At 32.3% G+C, this 24,695-nt stretch overlaps 1 protein-coding gene across 1 annotated transcript in view; it reads right to left on the reverse strand.

The window, feature by feature from the left end:
- Nucleotides 1-1,911: 1,911 nt before the first annotated feature.
- LOC100162298 (UNC93-like protein) overlaps nt 1,912-24,695 on the reverse strand; it is a 54,484-nt gene continuing 31,700 nt past the window's right edge. The window contains exons 5-7 of the mRNA XM_001945420.5: nt 22,921-23,188; nt 3,589-3,915; nt 1,912-2,766 (exon numbers count right to left, since the gene is read on the reverse strand). Coding sequence (XP_001945455.1) covers nt 3,596-3,915; nt 22,921-23,188 — 588 coding nt within the window. The 3' untranslated portion in view covers nt 1,912-2,766; nt 3,589-3,595. The remainder of the gene's footprint in view (nt 2,767-3,588; nt 3,916-22,920; nt 23,189-24,695) is intronic.

A 24,695-nucleotide genomic window follows, 5' to 3' on the forward strand; every position in this document is an offset into this window, starting at 1 on the left:
ACCAGTTCGCAGGTCGTGTACAAATATCCGCGCCGGGAGGTTCACGGTCACTCTGCAGGGCGTGTCCTGAGTGGATTATATAATATTAATTCTAATAAATGATATTATACGTATTCAATATTGTTAAGAGGAAAAGAATTAAACATAACGGATAGTACACGATGATGCATACTTGTAGTAGGTACATGCGAGAGGGATTTACACGATATAAGTAATTTATACACCAGACGCCTATTGTTCGAACAGAATATTAATTTATGTAGGAATTTCACGCAAAATCGGCCGGTTTATATATTTTGAAATATATTATAATAATTATTGCATTACACGCACATATAGCTGGTACATGGTACAACACATTTCTTGTGATATCGAATGTTCATATTTCTATAGAACAGATAATTTAATAATAAACACGATGATAAGAGTACGTGACACCTGATACCAGCTGCAGTGCATAATTGTTGATGTTCAGCTTCAGCATAATTTAATAATATAGTTTTACCTATAGTTTTGTTGTTTTTAATATTAGTGTAAACTTACTTGGGCTATCGAAACTTATACAGTTTATCATCGAATATTACAATTTAAAAATATACATTCTGTATCCCAATTGGCAGATGGCAATGCAACCGCCGGGGAAAAAACCGATGAGAAACATAATATGTAATGGTATTTATTTTTCACGATAAGTTGATTTTTACCTAAAAATTATAATTTTGTATTCGATTAACTGTTAAGGAGAACGGAAATTTAGCATGTTATGCGTGTATTCGACGGAAACAACAAGGAAGTACCTACCTACGGGTTCATGTCCTAATAATTCATATTATTAATAAATAAACGCACATGAGTGTATTGACATGAATCGATATGACGTGTAATATGAATAGTAAATTATACAGAGTGTTCATCATATTTGTCTTACAAACCCGCCTCCCATATCTAGACTACATACCGCATATACCTACATCCTAGCTATTACCTATATCTTTAAGCGAAGGACTAAGTATATAGTATTATAGTATATTCTATGGTAATCTATTTGATTACTACTAAACGCCTATACTTATAGTGACCATAATATTCAGCTTTTGAAAATATTATATTTACATACGTAATCCTTGTATACAAATTGGACATTTTGTATATTTTGTAAGATGTAAATAGGCACTTAAAATCACAATAAATTATTGATCCTCGCTAACATAATATAAGTTAATGTGTATAGTTAATTTATGTGGATTTTCAAAATTATTAATTGGAAAAAAAATTGAGAAAAACATGTTGAGGCACTCTGTATAGAGAGTACTACATGTACTACACGTCGCTAGGAGATTATTCGCAGGAGTCGTGTTATGCATACACTATAAACATAATATGTGTACTTACAGATACCTGTTGTAGCCATAGTCAACCCATTGTACGTACGCATCATTTACATTTTTCATTGGCCTATGGCATACCGGTAACTGGTTACTGGTTATTACTTATTATTATTTTTGCTAATTATTTCGATACTAGGTATAGTCTTAATGATAACTGTAATCGAATGTCTAAATTATCTAACGCGTCGCAAACCAATGGGATTAACACTCTACGCGATATTCGAGACGTGTAAAAACGACGACGACTTCGAATCTAATAAAGTCTTGATGTTGTTGTTCTTCTTCTTATTCGCCTTTTCTTACAAAATGCAATTTATGAGGCGATGGCCACCCTTGTCTTACAGCTCCGAACTGTATTAAAAGTAAATATATTTGTACAATTATAGCCAAGTAGGGGGGCGTCATTCTTTCAGTTTTTGTATGCTGTTCAATACACACGTCACACACACAAATATTAATATTAGATTATGATATCACGTAAAAGTACAAGAGTATATTATAGGTAAAATAACAAAACAAAAAATGATTTCGTAATATATATTTTGTCTTTATTATACAATCTAATTTTTATACACATTTCTACGAGATAAATCACATCACAGTAGCTGCTGATGAGGACATACCTAAATAATATTATACTTTTATTGTCTATATCGTTTTTTATATAATATAATATACTGTAGGATATATGCCTAAGTTGTCGAGCGAATTAAAATCTAAATGTATCAAACACACATCGTACACAAAAATTATAATAATAAGTAACAACAATATAATATTCAATTTTTAATTACACACTATCTAAATCTATATATATATTTAATATAATTTATGTATATAATAATACTATTGGACGTGTCTTGTAAAGGAAAATAAAATAATTGACTAACTACGCGCAGTATACCTTCCTACTTTGAATACCTACTTATGGTCTAGGCGTATGAATAATTTAACTCATATATTATCATATATAATATAATTAACGTAAACCATCTTTGACGGATAGTTAGTAATAGTTAAATATGTTAAAACTAGATCACTTTCACTACAAAAAAAAAGAGGGGCGACAATTAATAATAATGATAACACTAATAATGCTAATAATATTGTAAAAGTAATGTACAATTTTTTTTTACCGATACATATTTTCTATGCAAATTATGATGCAGTATAAATACTATGTACAAAATGCAGTAATAAATTACACAGTATTGGTAATTAGTGTAGTTAATACATCACATAGATTTCCATACGTATTTACGTTACAAAATATAATTTATGATAAAAATAAATATATTTTAAAAGTGATGAAGACGTTCTAATAACATAGCAACTGAGCATCTTGGTTTATTCTATATATATAGCACACCGATTAAGTCTGTAAAACAAAAACACAAATAATCAAAACATTGTAATTTATAGGTCAAGTCAGTGTTAGTATTGTTAATTTATCATCATAACGTTGATTTACAGTTCAGCTCTGTAATTTAAATTTTTAACTGATAATTATTATAATTTTCCATTAAAGATCCTTGTACGCGTATTGCAATTACCCATATACTATTGGTAAACTTAAAATATTATAGTTAATTTTTTTCCTGATCACTGGTGTTTTATTAGTTATATAATATGGAGAACTGTTTTGTAAAACTCGAGCATATATTATTATGATGATATAAACATTATGTACCTGCGTTATTTATTTCCCGCGGGAAAAATATATTTCCGAAATTCCTACAAAAAAAAAAATATAACCCTGCTATTTCATATCTGTATATTACTTATAAATTATGATACCTTTAATGGCAGTATATAGCCTTATGCCTCGTGCCTTATGTCACGAAATTTTTAGCCGATTGGCTTCAGAGTTCCATCGTCCAACGATTCGTTACCTAACTCCTTTCGCGCTCCATTTCAGTAATATTTATCAGTCAGATTTTGTGATTTCTCTAATGGTTTCTATACCATAGTGGGCAGGTGAGAAATAATAAATCAAGTAAGACACTAAGACCATTGGCGCAACTAGACATTTGAACTAAGGGGTGCTTAATCTCCAAGTTTTTTTTGTGACTCAATAGGACCTAACAACTAAAGATTTTTTAGGGGGTGCTAAGGACCCAAAGCACCCCCCCCCCCTAGTTGCGCCAATGAGTAAGACCTACCTATTGTGTTATAGTTTCATTTCGACCCGTCAACTCACCCGTTGTTCATAAATGCGTCACGATGATCTCGTCGTCGATGTCGTCCTTCTCGTCGTCGGTCTCGTTGACAGTCTCGTCGGGCAGCGGCTCCGACTTCGGGTCGTCGGCCAGCCGTTTGAGCCGCCTGGCCTTGACGCTGTGCCTGATTTCGACGATTATGTACCCGACGAACCCGACGAACAGCACGACGCCCATGACGTACAGCTTCTTCCGGGCGCACAGGTGGGTGCTGTAAGCGTACGCCACAACGAAGCCGGCAGACTCCCACAGTCGATAGTTGCTGAACGCCGCCTCCTTGTTGCGCCTAAACAGCGTCCCGTAGATACCTGCGAGCAGACGAAAATAATTTTTCTTTAAATTTAATGAAAAAACCTGTTTTTTTCTTATCACATAATGGCATGATGCATATAGGTCAAGACGTTAGGGAAAGTATAGTATCGGCGTATCCTAAACGGCTCCCGTCGAAAAAGGTTTTACGAACAGATAAATTCCCAAACGGCCGACGGTATAATACCAGTATACCGATTAGAGGTCGATATACCGCGGTATACCGGTATTATAATTTTAATTTAAATTGAAAAAAAAATATATTTATAAATTTAAATACACCTCAATAAAAAAATAGCGGGAAAACATTGGAATAACATTGGAAACATTATTCATGAATTTTCACACGTACCTATGTATTATATAAAACAATTGTAACTCTACGTATGATTTTTTATATTTTTAGGTTTTACGTATACGTATACATTTTTCTATTTTTTTAACGCAAAAATGTAATATTATTTTAATAACATTTAATTCAAAATATATGATTTTTTTATATAACTGTTAACGATTTACTTAGAATATATAACCTTTAAAAACACGGCACTTTTTTAGAGACAGTCCTAAGTCAGAATTCCGTATATGAAGTGGGAAGGAATTTGTATTGTAAAAATTCGGAGCCGTTTGGAATTGACCTTTTAGTAAAGCGAGAGCCGAATAAGCTACGTCTGGTATATATAGCGTTAGGGTTTAGGGTTAATACTTTTGTGACTCTGTGCGATAGATAAAGCTGTTGTCTAGCAGGCACGCGACGTATGTATGTAAGGAACCTCAGCCCCGAGAATTCTACAGTTTTCAAATTTAAAGTTCGATCAAACTGTCTAAGCATTTTAAATTAAAAAAAACAACTATATATAATTGTTTGACACCTGCACGACTGTACGAATATTAAGGGTATGACATTATATTTTCTATTACTTCGATTAGTATCCACTAATATTTGTAAAATTTCAGACCGGAAGAAGAAGAGGTTCATATGGATGCCTTTTAAAACCAATAAAGGTGGACAAGTGGGTACCATTCTGCTGTTCAGTAGTTGTAATGGTTGTGTTATATTTGAATTCATTGTTAAATCATTGTATACGAAAAACTATCCTGAGCTGAGGCGTATTGTCTGTAGCCTAGCATACTTGTATGAAAAATCAAATATAATAGTTTAAATAAAAATTAATAAAAATCGAAAATTTCACATGGCTATATATTATATACACGGCTATTACAATATATTTTTTTATATTGGTGTATTTAGGTAGGTACCTACATTACAATGGACATTGACAATAAATATAATAAATGTTTCTACCATGCTCCGGTGGTTATTGTGGTTAACGGTTATATGGTATATATTGTATAATATGAAAGTTATCTGTAATACATTGGTTTTTGATTTGTAAGCTTAATAAATTTATGTCGGATTGCACGAAAAATTAATTAATTTAATAATGAACATTAAATTTCGTTTAAGTGACCATTAGCTAACTTTATTGATTCATTGAATGTTATAAGTGATTTTTTATGCAACTTAGCATTAGCGTACAAATTCCTTTTAGTTATAAATAATATTTTAAAACAATATATTTTATTTTTTTTTAAATTATCCTTTTGAAATTATAGCAAATTAAATATTTTTAATTAAACAGAAATTCGAGCAAGTGCAATCCAAGCATAACCGATATTGGTTATTGATTTTTCACTGTAAACATTATGTAACTATAATATACGTCAGTGATGACCGCCCAATTTCTACAATATCTTATAGGTACTAACGCGTTGAAAAGGTGACTTTTAACTTTGTTATTTACACATTAATTATAGGAAGTGCGTGTTACTGCCTGTGTTAAGACAATTATATAAATACAACTAGTGGTTGCTGTTTCTATTCATTTTAATTACACGCGATAAGGATAAAACACGATTTTTTTTTGATTTCGTTTTAATTATGATCAATAAGTGTTGCTTTAAAGCTATAGGTATATTGTTTTTTTTCCGCTTACAATGGATGTAGTATACTGCATATAATAATAACATTACGATTACGATTTATATATTGTATATTATACAATACATATGTACGACGTCCGGCGTACGTAGGTAGGTGTTTTTAACAAGTACATATCTATGCTTTATGTACGATAATCAACATAAGTACAATATTATCTATTAACTCAATTTGAACTTGAAATATAACGTTATTTATCTTTTAATTAAATTTACGCCCGTCATTTATAAAGTGTATAAGATTAATAGCGTTTTAAAATTAATTACGTCAATTTGTTTCTACTTCTTAATGTTATTTTAACATCTTATTTTATACTTAGGTGCCTGGTATACCTGATAATTATATATATTCGTGTTCGGGGAGGTGTACGCCTACTATTTCGTCAAACACTGTTGTGAAATATACGAATAAAAGTACCTTATAATACCTATGTCAACTATTCGAAAATATTCATCGTTTGTAGTAAGTTACCACCTGATGAGTAGATAGGTATTAATTTACTTACATAGCACATAAAGATATAAATTGCTTAATGTAATATATATTTTATTAAGCTGCATGTATATTAAATAATAATATATTAATTTTTCATATATTTGAAAGTTATATTTAAATATAATCATTATAGGGTGATAGCTAATAATATATAAATAATGTTTTTACTCAATTAATCATTTATTATGACAGTGGGCACCATGGCAAACGATAATGATAGTTAAATTATCAACCTACAACCATATTATTATAAACATACTACCTACCTATAACATGATACATAATACGTATATGTAATATAAAGATGAACTTCATTAGGGCTAATAAAATAAATGTATAATTTAATTTTAGGTTAATCAGTTACGTGATCCTGGGGTGGGGAGGGGGGTTTTTGATTGTCAAATTGCTGGCTGATTGGCTTATTTTTGATAGAGTATACAGAATTTTAAAACAAAATGTAGGGTGTTGAATACAAATAACAATTTAAGTATTAAATTAAAATATAAATGTTAAAAATAGTTTGTTTTTGTAATATCTGTTAATTGTGTAATTGTTAATTGTTAAACGTAACACAGCATACGATATTAATATCGTATAATAAGTATAATTATACTTGTGATGACCTGTTTTCCTTTCGTAGTCCTAAGCAGTAAGTTCATTGGAAAACGTGACCAATAAATTGTATTTTTCTTTATAATTGTTTAAAGTTTAGAAAATGGTGCCTACATCACACTCTTTCTTAATTTTATGCGGTTATTAAAATATATAAATTTAAAACATATAAATTTAATATCCGATATAGGTATTTTATACTTTGAACATGGAATTAAAAATACGAAAAGTTTTTAAAGAAGAATGTAAAAAACAACTTAAAAATATACAGTTCACAGTTTACAAATCGGCGTATAATACTGCAATAATATTATAGCCTCGCCTCGATTATTTGTCTCCTCTAGTCCTCCGTCGTGATGTGGCATATAAAATATATATAAATTATTCGCACTCATAATACGACAATTGAATTCTGCCGCGACGGCTATAATATTAATATATTTTCCCTGCCTATTTATGTTATTATATATATACCTACATATACAGTATAAGCATACCGACATTCCTTCTGTTTCGAAGCTTATTGTTGATATCAAAATACTAAATATTATTTTAAAAACCATCATATTATTGATAGTAAATTCTTCCAATATTATATTATGTGAAGAATATACAGAGTAGGGGTCATACACTCATACCTATACTGTTTTATATTGTTATTATTGTTATCGTTGTTGTTGTTGCGTTGTGATGAGATGATGAGCGCACTTGAAAAGACTCGGAGTGTAGTAATATATTATATATAATATAATATAAATGTGTGTGTGTGTGTGTGCGTGCTGGGTATGCCGTACGGGCGTGTCGTCGATGAACGGATTATGTATTTTATTCCTCGCGCCGACGTATACCGCGGTAGTGGTTTTCAAGTGGTGGTCGGGGTGGGAGTTGACAATCGTCCAACCCCCACACTCTATTGGGTTGTTTTTTTTAATTTTTTTTTTACACGGTTTTATTTATCGAGTGTATTAAAAAAAAAAAAAAATTGTTTTTTATAACTTTAAACTCTGGATGTTTGTTTAGATATATTATATTTTATCCGGATGATTCTATAAGCATCTGTACCGATCTGTCATTATGGGCAGTGAAAGAATGTCAATCGATTATCACGTATCGTTTTCAGGTTTTGTGCCGAGGTAGAACTTTTGTAAGACTTGGAGCAGGAAAATGTTCTTCAGTCTTACGCGTAGTGGGTATACCTCTACTTGGAATAAACAATTAATATAAACCGTATAAGGAGTCATCAACGCAAAAACAAATGTCGTTTGCAACACATTCCTGCGAGGAAAATTGAGGAAACAGACAGGTTTTTGGGTGCAGTGGAAAAATATGATGCATGATTGTTTGGAATTAAATGAAATGAAATGTTTTTGTTTTTATTGTTGATTTGTATTTTTATGGCAATAAACAAAGCGTTACAAAAATCGGTTAAGACATCGGTTAGGATCTATGTTAAAACAAACTGTGAATAATTTATGTAGGTAATGATAACGTTATTTAGTGGCATTAAAATATAGGTGTATAAAAAATATAAGTAATATAAACGTGGACACGTACAATAGTGGTGGTGTGGTACTGAAACCAATGATTTTGACTGGTTTATAAAATTGTCTACTACATTAAAGCAACATAATATTACTATCATAATTCATAACATATATTTGAATGATACGTTTTGGTGAAATACCATCGTGTCGATCGACAGATGAACACAACAATACGCAATAATATAATGTAATAACATGCGTATGTATATAATGTAGCTGGTACATAATATATACCAGCTACATTATAATATGTCATTATTTTTGTATTGTTGGCAAATCATGTTCTGCAGCGATCGTAATGACATATTTTATAAGAGTAGGTGGTATAGGTCATAGGATATATACATATATATTATATTATAATGAAATACTGCACGCATCAATACGCGCGTCAAGTCCGATAAAAAATGTAAACAGTGCGGCGCACGGCGACGGCATAGGTTAGGTTCTGGTTTGGTCCTGGTGCGTGTATGGTTTGCGTGATTCATAAAAAAACACAGGGTGTACGTTCAAAAACATTCGATAGACGTTTAAACCACCTGTGAAGATGACGAGACTCCGTTCACATATTATAGTGTTTAACGATTCTGAACGCTAATATAATATATTATATATTATATATGTGCACTTTTTGAGATTTAAAAAAGCTTTATTTATACCTATTACGAAACATCGCTCACAATTATATATCACTTTTGAATCTTAAAGAAAATACCTGTATAGATTTTTAATAGATAATTTTTCCCTAAGTGCGAGCAATAGCTTTTTAACAAAATATTGATATATCTAATACTTTGGGTTATGTATTGTTATGGTTTAGATAGATATCATTATAACGACTAACGAACACTCAAAAACGTTTGAATAACGTATTATATAAACACCGCTTAAATGTAAGTACTATGCACCATTCTATACGTATATAGGAAAATCTTGCACTGAAGTGAAAAACCCGATAAAAAATCGTTCGTTTTCCATTTGTATTCTGTCCAAGAATTCGTTTTTAAAAACGTCAAATGCTGCAGAGTGTCTTTGCAATATGTACTTGTTTAACATTCAAATCAACTCTTTATATCGGACACCCTGTATACTGTTTTTTATTATTTACAATGTATATAATATAATAACTAGCGAGTACATGAATATCTATTCAATCGGAGGGAAAAATTGCACAACGCTAATCATTATTATTCCGCTTCTGTAGGTATTCAATGAGAAGTCACTAACTGTGCGCTACCGTATAATGTACACACTGGCCCGTGATCTGTATGTCGTCTACTTTTGAACTATTATAATATTATAATTATTATTATTATCATCATGGGTACCTATATAATATACGATAATTATTACTATTATTTGTTGTTGTTATTATAATATTATGGAAGCGACCGTGATCGACTTTTGAAATATCATTAAATAGTAATAACCACGGTGAAGCTTGCGGGCCCCATACTCACGATAACAACAATAAAATATAAAAACTATATTGTACAGAAATAGCACCCTGTAAATTGTGGAAAATTGAAACCGATCACTCACGACAATTTTGCAAAGGTTCGAACGTATGCGATTAATATATATCATCTTCGCGATGTGTAAATCGAAATATTTATTTAAATTATTTACCAAATCTATTATAACCTATAGAGGCACCAAAACCAATACCTAAGTACCATTTAGGTACCTAAAACCGTACAATATAATATACGTTTCAAACAAAGTATTTTTTTTTTTCAAAACTAAATTTTCAATTTTCGTCATAATTATTTACCTGTAGGTACAATGGATACGTCATCTAGTTCAAGTAATTCTATTTTAGATTATGAGTAGATCTGAAAATACAAAAATAAAAAAAACTATTCGTGTTTTGCCATTCTTAAATCTTTAAAGCATAGCACTGTAATAATAATATATAGGTAACGATATTATTGTATATACACATTAATATTATGTTGCACAACGTTTCGGTTTTACAATTACATTTTCATTGTTTCTGTGAATTGGAGCTTCCTATAAGTAATTCACACGATATAATGATCATTTTATTTGTGTATAGGTACATCAGACTGGAATTGGATAATACCATATATATGCTGTATATATGTACTATGTAGATAATAGGTATGGATATGAATAGTTATTTATTATTTTTGCTTTCTCGTTCGAAATTTTACAAACAAATAATATTCATTTTTAGTCACGCTTTTTGTTTTTTGTTTTTGAATATTTGACCCAATTCTTCTCATGTTATTAAACTCGTAATATTTGCATGTAACATATAGGTACTTGTACATAATATTATGGGCATTTTATATATGTATAAGTGCCTAAATAGTAAACTGCAGTTTAAGGGCCGATAAAGAATTGTTTCAAACGGCCATCGTAAATAATTAGTGTCTTGGTGTCGAGTGTTGTGCGTGTTAGCGTTGCCGATAAGTACCTATTTTTTTAATATCTACTTAAATTTCGTTTCAATATTATCATAATATTGCAATTTGATTTGTATAACAAACAATGTAGGTACTCATGTTTAGCTAATAAATGAGTTACATCGATATACGCGTGTAATACGACACTTCAGTTGGAATTCAAAACAATAGACAATATTGTATTAACTTTTAAAGTGTATTATCAATATGGATATTAACACCAACCAAACACGAACGACCTATCATAATTCATACATGTATGTAGTAAGCCTAATCTAATCCAATATAGATATAGGCGTTACCTCTTACATCTTAGAACTCGTGAATAACTTTTACGTGTACTTAACTTTTTTTTTTTTTTGAAAATGATTATAAACTGTATTAAAAAAGGGCCAAATTATTAAAGTTTGATCACTTTTTGAAATAAATAATGACAAATTAAAAATGATCTAATTTTTGTTTACGATTTTCATACACTTTAATCTTAATATAGTAATATCGTATACAAATCTGAACCATTTATCGAGGTACATATTTGTAAAGTGTATGTTGATATAATATATCATATCATATCATATATTATATACATATATTACATATATTATATTTGTATATACTATATACATTAAAATGTATTCTGCAGATAGTAATGCAGCTGTACCTATATAATATATTTTATGTAAGATATAAAGTTTTAAGAGAAGACAGGTTTAATTTAAAACTGTCGGAACAACTTCAGCAGTGTTAGTATATGATACTACTTATGTAATTTGACGAAAACAAGAGTAAAAAAAAAATACTTGTTACAATAATACAATTTATTTTTGAACCATTTAATTATTTTGTTTTTAATTGAAATGAGCTGCACAGCTTAAATTATACCCATCGCGACTTGTTCAGCCTTGCCATGACGTGCATAAAGTTTTAATATGCAATCGTTTTATTCGTATTAATATTATCTAAAGTACGTTATTTAAAGGGCGATACAATATAATAATAATATATAAAGCGCGTAGAACGTGTGTGTATTATTATAGTGTTAAAAAAAGTAATTATTGACTGGACAAATAAATAATAATGTAGTCATATTATAAAAATATAATAATGAGACGATTGAGACGTATAATATTAATCCGGAAAGATGTTCACACATGCGTGTGTGTGGCCGAAGAGGTTGTTGATCGTACTAGAGCCGAGTAGAGCTAGGAGGTCAAAGATTAACTCTGTGGGACACGCGGAATACTTAGGTCGTCCACAATGGGTGTACAGTCAGTGTATAGGTATATAATATTATGTACAACCAAACGGGCGCGCGCGGAAAACTCTGTTTGGCAAGTCATCAGACCTAATGGTCCATTGTAATACCTACGTCACCAACACCGTTTTTTTTTCTTCTAATATAATATAATGCAAAGATCTTTAGCAATTATTAATTATGTATTCGTCTCTTCTCTTGTTTAAGATATTATGTGTTTAAGACGTCGCACGGCTTTTTCGCGTCGACCTTGGCAGTTTATAACGATTTTCAAAAAAACCAACAACCAAATATTATATAGGTACCTATTGCTTTGATTACCGTGTGATCTTAGAGATCATTGAAAATTTGGGGGTCGTGTCATAGCAATTGGCAAAAAATTACGCATTTGCGATAGAAAAAAATCGAATTTTTCACTTGTAATAATATATTAAAAAAATCAGATACGCGATATAATTTATAATATCTGGCGATTGAAATAAACCGTGTAGCGCAAATTACAGTATGTGGTGAGTTATCAGTAATAAACAATTAATTCAGTTGATGTAAAAAAAAGTATATAATGACGCCCAATTTAATTGTATTCTTATTATCGGTCCGGCATCAAAAACTAATGTCTATATTGTGCATGCAAATCAAGCATAATCTTTGGTAGGTATTAAAATTGCCTACGCATTATAAAGTTCATTGACCAAATTTTGTAGAAAAGTATATCGTTATCGTATATGATCTAAATGCATCCTTTATGATATGATAATATTGTCAAGCTATGTTTTTTTTTTATTTTATAATTATATTATTCAACTACCACATTTGATGTTGCGAATGAACTAAAGATGATCAGTAATGAAAATCAACTTTTGAAGGTTAAAAAATAATTCCTTTATATTGGTTATATTAATAGTATATATGTGCAGAAGACATTTCACCCGTAAATACCATATGCCATATACACACTTGCACAACTCCCATACGATTTTTCAGCAACTTAATTTTTTTGTTTAGTGACCAATAATTCTATATATACAAGTTTCGGAAATTCCAATAAATAAGATCCTAAGGATATGGTTTGAAGAATTTTCGTCAGAACGATTATTGAACAGGACCTATAAGATAAATATTAATATGACAATCCATAAAATACCTATATAAGTAGTGAGCAGAAAACAATGAGAGTCCACATTTTAAAAAACGGTATCCGAAAACCCATCAATTCACGTGCTAGTGGACAGAACAATAAGACAAGTAAAACACAGCTACATTTTAATTATATATAGACACGCTACCGCTACAGACGTGAGTTTTGTCTGCATATGCGTCTATGCGGCACGAACGGACGCATAGGGTACAGATGGACGGATAGATGGATGGATAGGTGGACGGATAAATTGATGGATATTATAATCGTGGACGAACAGGGTATAGATCGAAAAAATGTGAAAGCACACGTCTTTGTTCGTTTTTCAATCCGTCGAATTTTCACACGTGTAAAAAACCGAAGATACAAGTCGCAGCATAGACAATATTATTATGGCGGAAACTGTTTAAAAACAAAAAAAACTATTTTCCGCTTTTGCGAAACGTCCAATAAATTATATATTGCCCGTACAATAATTATTATACGCTTACGCAGCTGAGGAAGGAAGCGCACGCCATCTCGTTATTAATAAAAAAAAAGGCACACCCGTCAACACTCAACATGAAAATAGTCGTATTTACTATTTATAATGTCATGTTAAATAGTATACGTATGTCGTATATACCTGATTTATTTTATTGTCACCATAGTCAGCTAAAAAAAAAAACATTCTTAGTCTTATCACGTTTTGTTTGTCTTTAAAACATCTACAAAATATCGACTATACAATCTATGCCCGACAATAATAACGTGGGCAATATATTAAAAAGGCCTTTCCGTAGAACTCAGTCAAAGTTTATAGGAAATTGAACAACTCGGTGGTGTACCGGAATAATTTATGCGATTTATTGTCAATCACACATAATAATATCTTGTAATCAAATTTGTTATCAATGACCTATATCTATGTGCCTCGTGACTTTCAAGAATAATAACCGAAATCTAATAAATAGTTTTTTTAAAAAAAATCTGCAGTTCAATAATTAACCGGAAACAGCTTATACCATCGGTTGGTAAATTCTTACGTGTTACCCTGTTCGTTAATAGGACGTCCGTCTCAGAGAATACAGATTAGTTTAATACAATGCGAGCGGAGATAAATTAAATCAACGGACTGATGAAATAAACGTCAAAGTAATTTGGCCATATTGCAGACTGTCACTGATGCTTCAGTACCTACCTATGCATATGCGTGTAAAGGAATAATAAAAAAATATATTATTAATATTTGCTCCAGTGGGGATTTATATCTTAAGCATTGTTTACGAATTGCGCATGGTTTTGGTCTTATCACGCCTAAATAGGTTCAAATGTTTGAAAGTTGGTAAAAAGATTTCAACTACATTATTGAATAATTAATAATAATAAAAATTAGGATACGAGGAGGATGTGACGTGAGGTCCTTCAAAAAACCCATACTTTTTCACGTAATATTCCAAAAAGTGCAACTGACTTCGTTATGCCGACAGAGTGGTTATAATCAGTGACTATAGGTACCAACTATCATACTACAATAGTTATTATAACATACGTCCGTAAGTCTTGTTTGTTAAATAAAAATGTAAGAGAATCCAATACTTTTCAAGTACCTATATGTACTGTGACTACTATATAATGTAAATTTTTTAATAATATAGTTATCGAGCCGAGTAGTGTGACACAGAGGAATCCCACACATAATGTTACTGCACTACTGCTGTTGGGTGTGTTTTAGATGTATCAACAGAATTTATTTACATATGATAATTGTTAATTATAATATTATCAGTTGACCTAATTAACAAGGTGAATTTAACTCGAAGCGGAGAAAAAATGTAAGAATGGTCAAATAATAAAAATCGCACACGTATTAAATGAACAAAGAAACTAACGATTACGAATTTTAAATCGTTTATATAGGTACACCTTTTAGGTCCCGTTATACTCGTGCCCCATATGATCTATGATGATCGCCATTGCCCATTCGTATACAACTGGTATACTTATTTCAAAATTGCACGCGATAGTGCTTTGTTGTAGGGCTATAATTTACTTTAAAATTAACATTATATCACAGGTTTGATGTGAATATCTGGATCTCGTGGATTATTAGTTTGTGTAGTAAAATAATATACATATGAATGGGACGTACAGTCGTGCTAATGTTGACGATTGCGAAGTATTATAACCGCGTAATATAATAATAATTCGGAATATTACCGTCGTCGTGCTGCAGGGGCGTATACAGGGGGGCGATAGGGGCGATCGCCCCCTGGACATTGTTGAATGTGTTCATGTATAGGTGCTTACATATTTTATTATAATATTATATTACAAAAATTAAAAATACAGTGCATATTTTTTCTTAATGGAAATGGATAATGGTTATCAAAAACCTGTTATCAATTAATAAAACATCTATAAAATAAAATACTTCTTTATCTCGATGTCTATAATAACGGACTATAAAGATAGGCTCTGTAACAGATAGTGTGACATCAATGTTGAAAAATTGTTAAAATTGAATATAACGTGCTGTTGTTACAATTGTGGATGGACAAGGACAACCGTGGTTGATGGATGTTCTCTATATCTGTGGAATGTGCTACAATTATGGCTGTAGATAAGACTGATAAGAGTCAAAAGATTAAAGATATCGTGGCTGTTATATATTTAATAAAACTATTATTATATTATGTGATTATTATAATATGCTTTTATATTTATATGTACCTATGTCCTATGTCAAGTTATTTTATTTGGTATACCTACTGTTGATGTTGTTTACAATAATTAATGTTATGGGTTATGAAAGTGGGTAGAAATCAATTATTAAAGTTTAAGCAAGCGAAACGATCGAACAATTTTGATCCGCCAATTTATTAATAATCTGTACACTGTCGTTTATGTACAATTTTTTTTATAAGAACCTATGATTTGAGTTCAAATTTCGCCCCCCCCCCCCTGGAAGAAGAGCTGAATACGCCCCTGTCGTGCGTGGATTTACTCGGTATAAATGATAATATCTACCTGTTGTGCGTCGTACGTGGACACATTTTTTTTGACGGCATATTTTTTTAAGAATTTCATTAGCGCCTGATTATACAGTAATTAATACATGCATACCTATATATAGTTTATATTCGCTACACACATTTACGATATGCCTACATACATAACTATAATAATACGGATATATAGTTGGATTAAAGTATATTATAGTACCTATATATTATAATACTACAGTGAAACCTCCCATAAACGGATGATACCTTCCAATAGCGGATATTTTCTAGGGAACCGACAACAAACTTTCTACGATCTGAACGACTGAACCCTCTGAACAGCGGACACCTTCTCCGAATAACGGACAACGTTTCAGCGACCGAGAGTGTATGGTATTTAGAGGTTTCTCTGTACTGTAATACAAATATACATACCATAATATATTATACGGGTGTTTTGCCGTTCAGGTTTCGTTTTTGAGCGTTTAGCATATATACACAACATGTCATGACGTGCGTTTTACCTATATCCTGCCGGTTGGCTATAGGTTATTGGTATATTTAGGTATAATATTCATAATATCTGTAACAGATCATTACAATGTTTTACACGTATACCATGTTATAATAACACACATCGCGCGTAATTTGCACCGAGACCATTAGTGACCATTGACGGATATTTGTCTCCGTCTCTGTCTCAGCGCTGTACAATTTACACATAACATTATAGCTGACCGTCTGTGGTCTCTCGTCTGCTGTAAAAAGGCCGCGGCGGGCGTTTCCTCCTCGGGAGCAGCTGACGATATTATACTATGATATTGTGTCGTACGCGGTCGGATTGAAATGGTCCCGAAATACGTGTGAGCACTTTAACGAACCAACGAATATACGTATACCGTTTAGATACACCTCTCGCTGCAATAGTATATTATATTGGTTATTATTATTATTATTATTATTAAATATTATAATGCGTGCAGTGAGACCGAATCCTCAACGGTGGCCGCTCGTCCATATTATGTACGTCACTATAGTATCTGCAGAACCTACATATTATAGGTGTATAGTCTCTGTCTCTGCCTCTGTCTTCATATGTCTCATTCTCTCTTTCTCACATTATTTCTCTATCTGTCTCTCCGTGTCCCCCTCGCCGTCCGTTTCTCGATCGCACACTCGGTCCAATAGGTTTTAATTTTTTTTCCTTGCACTTTTATCGTACATTTTAATATATACTATAGTGTGCTTATTTATATGTGCCTCTATTATTCACTCGGCTTACAATTATTATTACAACCATAACAATTAACAATAATATACGAACGGGGCTGCTGGACACCGGAAAACGGCACGCGTCCGACGTGTGCAATTATATGACCGCAACAGCGCGTAAACACATACATAGGTACCCACCCACCTAGGTTTAGGTATATTACTATTGCGTATAGCCGACACAGCTCGTATAGAGATACGCAAAGCGTATGACATATTATACGCCGCGCGTCGATGACGACTCGCGGTGAAAGTCCAATGCGAAATAGGTACCTACGTGCTACTATAATACGTGCAAAATAATTATGTAATATCATAATATGGCTGCGACGTAATTATTAATTTTTTACTCGTCGAAATTTCGGTAGCCAACTTAAATCAAACACGCGGAAGATTGTTAAAGAAATATAAGTACTTATGTTTTTATGCTAACAAAGTCCGAAAACATATCATGTATTGTACAAATATACTTCGCGCCACGAGAGAAGGAACCCGTTTCGCGCATGCAGACTGTAGGCATTCCCCTTTTTGTGCCATTTAGTGTACGTCAAATACGTGACGATGCGCGGAATCGAACGTGTTTCGGTTCGGACACGGGTTCCTTCTCTCGTGGCGCGGAGTATAGGTAAATAATATACGATATACTATTAGGTGGGTCGTAAATTGGTAAAGAATCGAATATTATTGCGAAACGACTGCGGAAAATAGGTTACATGTATTGACGGTTTTACGAGAAAAAAAAGTCCATAAAATGCCCACAAATGTTGGATGTGCGACCTGGCCCGAGTAGGTTATTGAGAATACCGACTTCGTGGTCGGTTTAAAAAACAGCTCGCGGTGTATAATTTAGCAGTAAGTACACATTATTTATTTTTCGATTTCATTCAAATTTTTGAAATGTCTCTTGAAATTCTCTTACTTGCTTTATTAAGAATATAGGAATTCATAAAATACATGGGAAATAGTGCTTATAAATCTGAGCTGGCGTCAAAATTCGATCATTTACGAAATTCATAATTCCAGGACTTCGTGACGGAAGTAAAAAAAACGATTGAATCTTATATTGACATAAGTCAAAAATAATGTGTTGACGCTACGTACAGTTCCGAGCTCTGATTATAATATTTGAATAATATCGTTTCACTCTTTCCCGCCTCATGTGCAATATTATAGTAATAATAATAATATTAATTTCATAAAACATTTTCTCGTTGTCGTCAGGCGACAGGCACGCGACCTCCGCTACCACGGATGGTCCTTGATGGAAAATTAAAATATAATATACAAGTATGCATAATATTATGTATATATAATATATCTACGATGCATATGAAAACATTCAAAACAATCGGTGCGGTGTCAGCGGGTGACGGATTTAATCGGTTTTTTTCTTTTCCGAACCGTCTTCGCGTACCTTTATGTAATATGAGCACATAATAATATAATATTCTCCATTATAAATTACATTGTACGCACACGAGTCGGTGCGTTCACTGTCGCGAGTTTCAAAAATTATTATTGTATTTCACGTCTGCACAGTGCACATAATATAATATACGTAACACGGCCGCATTGCGATTCACAATATAATGTGCAATATAATAATTATACGATGTCTCGGGTATGCACCTGCAGTCGGATGGATATCTGAAGAAAAAAAAATTAGGTACCTAATCGTGTAGTATATGATACCCACCGTTACCCACCAAAAAACCGTATACAGTATACGCATGCAGTACATATGTGTTATCTACCGGAAAATATTACATACCTACCTACGCTCTTATGTGTGTTATATTTTTATTTAATTCTATTACCTACATGAAAGTATCTGTGACTTGTGTTATCAAGATAGACAACATATTATTATAACGTTCACACAATACTATAATAGCTATTATACATTTACACTGCTAAGTATCTGATAAATTAACAGTAAATATCCACCAAGACCCATAACAGCTTACTTTTAGAATTATTTTAGCCTGTCCTTCCACCTCGCTGTGTTGAGAAAATGATTTGTTAGACCAATAACTAAAAGAGGAATGGTGACTGTCCATTAAAAGTTAAAACACATTACGACAATTTATCTGAACATTTCTGGGATGACGTAAACTGCAGAGCATAACAATATATAATGTATTAAAATAATTGAAAATTATGATCATTAGTCAATTTTAGCTAATTAAATTGTTATTAATCAGTGGTAGGTATGTAAAAACGGTAAACACTCGTAAACTTTTTTGATAGATATAGGTAGGTAGCTTTTTACGGTAGTAACATAGCATACTACACCAACGAAGTAGGAAAAAAAAGTGTTGTTTGAAAAAAATAACGCATGCACCTATATAATAATATGTGTATAGGTATTATGCTTATTAGTAAGTACCTAGGTATGATATTGGCATTCAACAATGTTATGACGTGTGATCTAAACCTACCTACCTATCAAATCGTCATAACTGTTGAATCCGATTATATTAATTTTGATCGATATAATATTCATATTACTGTCACAAATCGGCAATCAGTTAATATTGTACTTATCCCCGTGGCGTAGGTGTAAAACGAGTTATCATTTGCAATTTGCATAGATATTATAATACCTATTATCAAATAATATTTTGTAATCCGCGGCGTTAAATTATAATCATTGTTAATGCCAACGTCGTAGCTACTAGTCGTCGTCTGCGGAGGGAACTCGTTGCGACGCCACCACCGGAACGGTTTCCCAGAGAATTCACCAACTCAAAAGTGTGATAATAATATTATTCATTGTTATATATATGTTGGTATCGTTGACGTGTAACCATCATATTATTGTTTACGCGACAGCCTCGGGACTGTTATATTATGTAGGTACCTATCCGTTTTCCAGAGGTCAAAGGAAAAATTAAACTGTCCACTTGTCATTCGTCGTTTATATAATAATAATGTGTATCGGTACAATGGTCGACTTACAAAAAAAAAAAAAAATTAAAAAAAGAGGACAATGCGAAAAATATTTATACATACATAATATTATAGAAATGAATCGCCGTTATCGTGATGTTTTCCCCCAAGGACGGTGCGATGACGGTTTATAGAGGCAAATTAGTTAATGACGACGACAATGACATTGATGATGATGATAATAATAATAACAACAATTGGACATCGACCGCTACGTTATTATAATAAAAGTATGCATGCATATATTATTGTAATTTTATTTAAAATAACCCTCGACATCTGCAGTGGGCGGGTCCGGAATGAACCGGCTAGTATTGGTATCTACTATCTACGCATCGAGTTCAACTCGGTGAGCTGCGGACCAAGTTTCGGTAGATTATAAGGCGTATTAAATGTAATTTTCTAATTCGTTTTATCTGGGTTTTGGACAATATCAGTGGTGTTGGACATCCGGTAGTACTGTCTGTGGCCATTGGGAGATATTTACATTTGTCGATTTATAATATATGTATATGTATTTGGATTACATAAAAATGGATTCATGGTCAACAAAAGATACATGTATGTGAGTAACACATGACTTAGTTAAGATATACTGAGGTAGTTTATTGAGTAAATTTGTGTCAACGATGAATTTGATTGCGGGGGAGGGTATACACAATATGACGTACCTACCTACTCGCATCTGCAATAGTATAATATCCGTACAGTTTTGAGTCATCCCGGTTCTGCATAATACAGTTAAAATGCACTAATTATGATAATGAAATCATTTTCTACAAATATCGACTTTAAAATGGCACAGTATTTCTATGCAGGTATGACTTAACATTTTGAATACAAACTTATACCTGGGAACTCGATAAAACTTGAAAGCATCACTAAAAATTAGCATTTGCAATTAAATTCTGTTTTTGTTTTTTTTTTTTTAATTGGTGAAATCATCAACTTTATGTCGTGAACATTTATGGTAAAATGGTGAGGGGGGAGGATTTTTAAATGTCAAAACACGATGAATGAAAAGTAATAATGGGGGAGGTGGGACGTGTTGTAATACACATAATATTAGAAAAATATAAATATAATTATCATTGACTACAACTAACGTCGACTATTCAATATTACGGTCAATATGGGTACGTAATCGTTATATTATACTTATTATCGTAAATCGTAATTCAATTTATCATCACATAATGTATCAGTGTAGCACTGATTTAACTTCACATAGGTAATATAATATTATGCGATTCGAGCGTGTGCGATGGCTTCTATATTTATATTCTATTACATTGAATGGTGATTTTTATACCTACGTATTTTATATTTTAATCGTTCGGTTCTTCGCGCCGCACTTCCTATAGTGCGAAAACCAAATTAAAATACAGTACACTCACATCATACTCGTTATATTATAGGGGAACGCCTTATCACTACTTTTGTACTTGACAAAATTATATATTTATTGCGACGCCCATTGTTCCGGTGAAGGTTAAATTCCAAATTATTTCTAAGTATACACCCAACGCCGCCGACTCCTATGTTATAATATATAGTATAATGAGTGATGTGCAGTCGCTTGCTACCGCACGGAGGTTATAACCGTATTTGTTTTTGGCGATTAATTATATATGTACCTACCTATATAATATACAATACATCTACATTTATTATGCATAGTTTCATGGAAATAATCAACTATTATTAACATATTTTTAGGTCATTTACCAAGGAAATACACCTATGCGTGCGATGCTATAAGAATTTATTTAGGGTTTTATTACGAATGGGGGAACTGGATTATTAGAAAAACATTTTAGGAAAGACTCAAATATGTTGATTCGGGTAAAAATCGCCGACATAGTTTAGCATAGGCACATGAAAATAATTTATAAATTCATATGACAATAGTTTATATTCACCTACCTATATGTACTTATGTCGATATTATTACCTATACAGTTCTAAATTATTCTAGTCCCTATTATATGCGTATTCATATAATATTATATAATATGCATTTAAGGTTATAGTGCAGCGTATATGATAACAACATTTGTTTCTCGCATGATCGAACCAAATATCAAGTTAACCAACTAAGTACCTATCAAGTATAATAATAAACAATATTTTGTTACTGGCCAAGCTTACTTAAAAGTTATTCACAATAGCTTCCTTTTTTTTTTTACAGACCAAATAATTTTTTAGAGCTCAGCACCCTTTCCGCGCGTCGGCGTCTACGATTAAGCTAATTTAAATGTATTGTATTATGATTTATGACTAATGCCAAACGCGTCTTTGTCATCAGATTTACTTACCGCTCATTTGAGTCTGCCAGACGGCGTCGCCGACGCCCCACAGTCCCGATATGGTGAAGAACAGTTTGGGGTTGTTGGGATGGGGTCGCCACACGATCAAGATCCATATGAGTATCGAGTGGACGACGAAACCCAGCACCATCAGCGGCAGTCTTCCGATGTACTTCATAATGGTTCCGAACAGCAGCGAGCATATTGCGTTGACCACGCCAAAGCATATCATCACGTACCCGACGGATGGAATGCCCAGGGCGCAGGACACGTACGCCTGAAACCGACATGGTGCTTCGGTAAGTCGACATTATAATGTGATGCATAATATTAGGATGTATAAAAAAAAACAAATACGCGTTAATCGGTCGTATTGATTAATACAATCTATTGTCTTCGGTTTCACCGGAGGAAAGTCAACGATAGACCATATTTTCAACACCCGACAGATAATGGAGGAATACTACGTACATGATAATTAATAATCGTTCGTGGTTTGATAAAGCGAGCCCACAATAGCGTAAATAGGAATCTAGGAAAAAAAATCCCTGAAGCTATAGGCCCCTAACTATTATACGTGATATTTTTCCCAATTACCTGTCGCGGACAACAACTACAACTGTGGACAGTGCTGAAAATCCCAGAAAAATTAGTCAAAATTATGGAAATATGAAATTCTGACACATACCTAATGTAAAATCTGATGATACCAAAGAGTCAACATAAACACAAAAATAACGTGCATAATGAAATAATTCAGTTAAGAATAAGAGTACTACAAACAAAGCCTAATTGGCTACAAACACGATGCTCAGCTCTAGGGTATTGTCAAAAGCTACAAAAGATAAACATTAAATTGTATATACTTGCAACTTGCTATCTGTGACCGATAGTAATGTAGGTGAGATATTATAGTTCACAATACAGGAGACTAAGAGGAATTCCTTACCTTCGAAAAAAAATTTTTACGAAAAACGCACGCACCTGTTCGAAATCAAAGTGGGGAATATAAGATACGGAAAATCGATGATCTACAACGATTATACAACCAGCTAAATATCAGATTGTTCCGAAAACCAAAACGATTGGATTGGCCATGGCCACGTTTGGTGGGCTGAAGAAAGTCTTATGCGAAATGTCTTGATCAGAAATCCAACAAAAAATGATCAAGGGAAGCTGGTGGTTAATCAGGGCGAGGATGGATATATTAGATATCAATGAATTCATGTAAATGGATATTATGATGAAGGTGCAAAAAACCTCAATGGCCTATAAGCACTAGAAAAAGATTATTTGCACTTTCCCACTTAGCACAAGATTCGATTCAAATATTTACAGCAATATGGGTCCTTGGGTTACATATTATACACGTTTTGAAGTCTATAATAATATGATCTTATAGACACATAATTTTATGTATACACGAAGTCACGAGCTCATGTGAGTATATATTTTTTCTTATAGAGTCAATCAATATAATATAATTACAGTTTTACGAAGGATATTTAATTTTGATATATATTTAATAGCAATAAGTTCATGGCTTTCATGCAAGTAAAATATAAATCTTACGACTTGACATTTTGTATAATTAACTATTATACAAAATTAATAACACGAATTAGTTACCTATTAGAACATTCAGCTTGTTGATATTCATATTTATAAATATATACATAAAATATGTACCTATATCTATCTATAGGTAAATATTAGAGTTCGCGTCTCGTGCTACTAGTCGTGTGTTGCGCTTTTACTCGCTGACAAACTATCGATGTAGTTTT

Source organism: Acyrthosiphon pisum, chromosome A1 (genome assembly GCF_005508785.2).
Source record: "Acyrthosiphon pisum isolate AL4f chromosome A1, pea_aphid_22Mar2018_4r6ur, whole genome shotgun sequence".
In the NCBI taxonomy this organism is placed as follows: Eukaryota; Metazoa; Arthropoda; class Insecta; order Hemiptera; family Aphididae; genus Acyrthosiphon; species Acyrthosiphon pisum.